General features: G+C 31.4%; 1 protein-coding gene across 1 annotated transcript; it reads right to left on the reverse strand.

The window, feature by feature from the left end:
- Window positions 1-548: 548 nt before the first annotated feature.
- LOC109176684 (AT-hook motif nuclear-localized protein 23-like) lies at window positions 549-2693 on the reverse strand. Its single transcript, XM_019326091.1, has 2 exons — window positions 2255-2693; window positions 549-1245 (listed from the first exon to the last, which is right to left on the reverse strand). The coding sequence occupies exons 1-2, from the start codon at window positions 2464-2466 to the stop codon at window positions 654-656; spliced, it is 804 nt and encodes a 267-aa protein (XP_019181636.1). The 5' UTR covers window positions 2467-2693; the 3' UTR covers window positions 549-653.
- Between the last annotated feature and the right edge of the window lie 3859 nt (window positions 2694-6552).

Consider the following 6552-nt stretch of genomic DNA (forward strand, 5'->3'; position numbering starts at 1 on the left):
AAAATAGTGTTTATTTAGACTATCGCTTTTAGACTAAATACTTAGATTAATGTTATTACAAAGTTGCAAACATTTATTTTTGTGACAATTATATATAATCAATCTCTCATATATTATCTTGCATTTATATATTTTAAATTACTAATTTAAATAAACAAATTCAACATTTATTTACCTACGCATGAACATTTTCTATATAATATTACATTAATATACTTTGAAATACTTATTTAAAAATAATCATTGTCATTATTCCATTTGCCCAAAACGCATATAAAAACTAGTATTGATATAATTTACCTGGACAATCTAGGTTGGTTCCCACAAAAAAAAAAAAAAAAAAAATATTATTACATTCTCACTGAAATTAAATATTACATATTTGGCATATGGTGAAAGACCGGCCCCCATAAAATTAATTGAAAATTAAATATTGAGATAACAGAGTCACTTTATATTATTAAATACAAAAAATCAACCAAAAAAACATCCAGAAAAAAACCCAAACAAAAAGGTAGTAATTTGTTTAAAAAAAAAAAAAAAAGAAGTGAAGAAAAATGATCATCATTACTTAATTAGCACAAACAAATATGCAGATTCCTTTTTATATAACAAAGATCCCTTAAAAAAAAATGCTAAAATTGAAAAGTTTATTAAACTCCAAAGCAAAAGGTAGGCATATTGAAGAACGGAAACCCAGGAGACGGCTCCGGAAAATGGTTATTATTATTGTCCACTCCGCCGCCGCTTCCGCTTCCGCCGCCGTCGCTAAGCGGCGCCTCCTCTTCCTCCTCCTCCTCCATCGGCAACCTCTCATACGCAACATTAGTGAACGAAGCGGCCATGAGTATGACCGGGCCGGCCGTCATCAACTCCCCCACCACGTTGCCGCCGACCACCTGCCCTTGCTCGCCGGCCAAGTATATCGTCAGGCTGGTGGCGCCCGGCGGAGCTGGAGGCGGCAGGAACGACCCCGACAGCGACAGGATCTCGAACCGGCCGTGCAGCGTGACTACCGTCCCGGCGGCCGCCGACTGGCGCAGGGTCACGTCCGTCACGGTGCCGCTGCCGCTCATCACGCATATCCCGCGCTGGCGCCGCCGCGCGTAGGTGGCGACGCAGTCGAAGACGTCGCAGCCGTTGCCTATTTCTAAGATGTGAGCTCTGAGGGTGTTTGCGCTCTCCCTTGCGATAATCACCGGCGGCTTTGGCTTGTTCTTCGACCCCGGCGGCCGCCCTCGTGGCCTGCCAGTATAGTTGATAATTATAGACAAAATTAGAGTAAATTTTATTGCATTTTTTAAATTATACTCTTGTCTTTGAATTTAAATCAATTAAATTTGATTCTTGATCATTCGGTCTCATTTTGTGTGTCTGATTTGGTTAAAGAGGTTTGACTGAAGTTGTTTTTAATCCAATTTTTCATAAAATTATGTTTAGCAATTTTTTTTGAAGAAAATATAACATTAGATTAAGTTCGGAGACAAAGCATTACAAATGATAGAGGGTGGCTTAGAAGACCACTCCGAGCAACCAGAGAAACAGATGGTTTAGCTAACAAATGCGCAACCTGATTCGCTAATCGTTTTACAAAAGTGATAAACACATGAGATAGTTCACTCAATAGATGTTTAATATCTCTAAGGATTAAGCTAAAATAGGAGTCTCCACAGGTTTAGTTTAGTATTAGTATACAAAATTTATATTAAAGAGATGGTCAATTTCAATTTTAATAGTTGGGAATTGGAACAAACTTAATCAATTTTAAATTTTAAAATTAAAAGTAAAAACTGTAATAATCAAATAATCAAAATTGAAATTAACTATAAAAATTATGCAGTTAGCTAGGTACAAGAAATTAAATGAAATTAGACCCTATGTTTACTTTAATTCGTGTATTTTCATTTCTCTAATTTTTTATTTTTTATTTTTTAAATTAAAAAAAGTAAGAATAATCACATTTAAAAAAAAATTATTTTATAATTTAGCATTTCATCTCCAAAATTTTTAAAAAGAATTAGTAAATTCCATTGCCATTTATCTTCTCCTAAAAATTGAATTCCCATCCCGACACTGACAAAGCATTTAGAAGAATATAAATTAATGTAATTCAATGGATCAGCACAAGAGATTGCCATGCCTTGGTCTCTTCTCCAAAATAGTATTTACTGAACCAATGAACTAAGCTCGTCCATTGCCATGGCAAAATAACAGGAATCTAAAGTGAAAATAAGTGGGAGTGATATATAGATACCTGCGAGTCCCGATATCGCCGGGATCAGAGTTGTTGGGTAGTGAGTCAAGACTGCCACCGCCACGGCGGTGGTCGCCGGAAAAATGGTTGCCGTCGTTAACTTCATCGTCATTCTCGTGAAGGGGGAGCCTTTGCCGATTGAACTCCGAGAGGTTAAGTTGATGATCGTAGTGAGAAGCAGCGCTCAAGTCTAAACCAGCCATAAACAACATCCAAAGATAATGTATATAGATAATATCAAAACAATTTTTTATTTTTTTTTTTATTTTTTTGGTCCACTTGGTATTGAAAGACCAGAAGAAAATTAAAAAGCTCCAAACTAAATCTAGTGGATATGAATGCAGAGAAAGTGAAAGAAGACGGGAATTGAAGAAAAAAGAGAGAAAGGAGAGGGGACAAGATAACCTAAAGTCACTCTAAAAAATGTGTCTAAAATGTAGAGCTACCATAACCGAAGAAACAACCAAATACATATATAACAATTAACAAATAACAAAACAAAAAGTTGAAAAAAAAAACATTTTTTGAGAGGAAGAAGATTGTTGAATGATGTAACATGTTTGGTTACGTGCGTGAGGGGAAAGAATAGCAGATAAATGTTTTGTTGGGTAGGTATCACGTGTGTCCCACGTATGGAAAATGTTGATTTTTGTCAAAACATTTACAGTGAAATCCGTCTTATAAAGGGAGTGTGTGGTAAATAGTTGTTATCTTATAGTTGTTAGTTGATTAGGTTAGTAAGTTTGACTAGTTGATAACATTAGATGAACTATTTGATAAAATAGATGTTAGCTGATAGTTGATTACATGTAAAAATAACTTTTTCAAAAAGCAGATAAAAACTACTTTGAACAGCTTTTTGAATTTTAATATTTTGGAGCAATAAGTTGTAATAAAAAATTAATTAATTAAAAACACATATTAATTGTTTAACAAGTCAAGCAGTTAAGTTAAGAGTAATCAAATAAGTCAAAATTGACCGATAAACTAACTATGTTATCAAATAAGACTAAAATTTTGTGTGTGATTTACTTTTTTGTGTGCAGTTTATGAGTTATTATATGGGATTCAGATTTATCTAATGTACGCATTCATAAAATGGGGATGCGGTGTTTACTCGTCTTCACTAAAAAACAAATGTTGATTTTTCTTGAGTAATTTTAAGAGGGTATTAGAATCTCATCGTGTGAAGATATTTTGTTTAGAATATTGTAATATATTATTGTTAATTGTGTTAAATCTTTACAGCATGTTTGCTTCTTCGTGATGGTCCCAAATGGGTAGGGTGAATAGAATTTTAATTTTAATTTGTTTTCAAACAAATGGTTTTCTTTTAGACTTGGCCATTAAGTTAGTTTTTCACTTTTTCAAGCAGGCACTGCACTTGATTTGTTATGTTGAACCTTTAATTAATTAGTCTTAGAATTGAAATTAATTAGAGTTTTATAGTCAAAACATAAGTTTGGAGCTTAGTCATCACGAGTAGCGTACGTTTGGAATGTCGAGTCCAATATATTGCCATCCTTTATATAATAAAGCTATATGATTTGGGAAATAATTAATGTTACAATTAATGCCACAACATCCTTTATTATAAAAAAAAACACAATATTTAAAAAATAAAATAGCTATATATTATATAATCATATAAAAAATATACTTTTGAAAAATAAAACAGCTATATATTATATAATCATATAAAAAATGTGTTCAATTAGAGTTTAAATTTACACATACAAAATTTGAAATTTACTTTCCAAATGTAATTATCTTAGTTATTATTCGTATTGTGAAAATTATAATATAGATGAAATACAATTAAGAATAAATCAATGTAATTATGTAAATTCTCTCTATAAGTTTATTTGAATATGCACACAATTAGAGACTATATTAACCATACAAAATTATAATTATAATTTTAATTTTAATTGTAATTTTGTATTCTATAAAAATAATAAATACTTGACCAATGGAAGCTCAAAAATATTATTATATTAAATAATTTAAAATATTTTAGTTTTTTTTTATTTTTTATTTATATTTATAATAGCATAATTTTTTCTCGTGCATCGCGCGGGTGAATTACTAGTTGAAATATAATATCAATTGTAATGTAAATATAAGTAAATAAAATTACAACTTTGATTGGTAAGCGCTTTATCCTAACAAATGCATAAAAATAAATCATAGAAAAATACAGTTTGATAATGGTTTTCTACTTGTTTTCCATTAAGAAGAAATTCACTCAGGTTCATGATGTTTAGTTGGAGACTTTTGCACCCTACTATAAATTTTGTTATTCTACTATGGAATCGAATCATTTAGTAATTACAAAATCTAGATCATTGTCATTGTCACACACACACTCACTGTGAACAAAGAAATCAAATATAATATATTAATATATTAATATTCAAAATTCTGGTTACATTGAGTATCAATGCGGTGTGGGTTTAAGTTGGTCCTCCGATTCTTCAATTGGATTGGATGCCTTGAACACTTCACCCCCGAAGGGCCTCCGGAATTCAAGTGGCTTGATCTTCAAAAAAGGGCTGGAGGGCCTCCGGAATTCAAGTGGCTTGATCTTCAAAAAAGGGCTGGAGGACCTCCGGAATTCAAGTGGCTTGATCTTCAAAAAAGGGCTGGAGGACTCCGGAATTCAAGTGGCTTGATCTTCAAAGAAGGGCTGGTATATATAACTTGTTCTTCGTTGAAGGGCCTCCGGGTTCAAATGGTTTGATCTTCAATGGAGGTTTGGAGGGTTCAAATGGCTTGACCTTCAATGGAGGTTTGGATCAACATGCATGATTGGATTGGAGGAGGGACTTTTACTTTCAAGATCACATTTTTATTGTGATCCCTGAATAAGCTTCACAGCTTAGGATGTTTTTATGAATTTTTCTTAAGATTTTTTTTTTTTTTTTTTGAAATTGAATTTTTCTTAAGATGAATACATAAAAATAAGACTTCCTATTTATATCCGTAGGATAGAAGAGTTTTGGGGTAAGGATAGAAGAGTTTTGATAGGTTCAAACTTTTTTGATATTATTTAATTTAACAAATTAGATACTCCGTATAATATCAAAATTATCCAAGATATATTCTAATAATATTCAAAAACATTATCATGATCAAAATTTAAGTGTCAACACACACATATATTTGAAGGGACATAAATATTATTTATTTTTATTTCAATTCATATTTACTATCAATCAAATAAAGTGACTCCTACATAAATTCATTACCATTATCAAGTATTTGATTTGATTCTCATTATTATCATTCTGATTCCAATGTTTGAACTAAACACCCCAAATATTTCTTTCAAGTATAGGTGTAATGTGAACCAATCTTGTGCTTTGATCACCCAAACAAAACCTTATACTTTTCGGTCGTACTAATTCTCTCTAGTCTATAAAATATTTTACACTTCCATAAAAATTCAAAGTGTTCCTTTGTTAAAGTTCATTGAAAACAATATATTCGAGTGCTTAAATATATTTGTTGTGAATCCATTGTACATTAGGAAATCAACACCTCACACTGCTAGTATCATCCGGGCGAAGTGAATTGATTTTAAAGAAATTGTGTGTGGCACAAACCTTGTATAATCTTTCCATATTATATCGTGACATGGATTTTTGAATATTATTATTTCTTTTAAAATTTTCAACAAGCTTAAAATTGATTAAAATAAGAAATAACTTCCAATGAGATTCAAATTAATAAAAAGGGACCAAAGACTTTGTAGTCCACTCGTATCAAGTTGCTCTTCTATGTAGGAGATGGTAGGTTCAAACTTCAGTGAAAGCGATTATGGTGATATATTTAATGTCTTCTTTTATAATAAAAATAAAAAAGGTGGGAATAAACTAAATATATCTTTACAAATTACCTTCAAAAGGTTAATACATACATATCCTATGTGGGTACTGTTTGTTAAACACGATTGTGTCTTTTTACAACCCTGAAAATTAATTTTTATTCATGTAGGAGATTGTTGAAAAAATAGTATAAACTAATATTTTGAATGGTCATTTTGAGGTACTAATATGAGTGGGTCTACTTTTGATTTGGCTTAGGTCAAAATGTATTTGGATTAATTTTGTCGGGTACCCGCCCCTTCCCCTAAATAAAAAAAAAAAAAATCAATTTAGATTATCCTTGTAGAGACAATGAATTTGATATATTATACTTTCAAAAGGATAATTAATGAATAAGAAATTGATTCTCATAGTTTACTCATTAAAGTTGAAAATTATAACTTGGGAAGGGTTTCAAGTAGTCTTTGT

The sequence above is a fragment of the Ipomoea nil genome, unplaced genomic scaffold, assembly GCF_001879475.1.
Source record: "Ipomoea nil cultivar Tokyo-kokei standard unplaced genomic scaffold, Asagao_1.1 scaffold0728, whole genome shotgun sequence".
Classification (NCBI taxonomy): domain Eukaryota; kingdom Viridiplantae; phylum Streptophyta; class Magnoliopsida; order Solanales; family Convolvulaceae; genus Ipomoea; species Ipomoea nil.

Bases quoted from the DNA above. Each gene is read 5' to 3' on its own strand.
- LOC109176684 (XM_019326091.1), bottom strand. From the start codon at position 2,466: ATGTTGTTTATGGCTGGTTTAGACTTGAGCGCTGCTTCTCACTACGAT. The intron at 1,246-2,254 runs GTATCTATATAT...CTATACTGGCAG, and splicing joins GGCGATATCGGGACTCGCAG to GCCACGAGGGCGGCCGCCGG.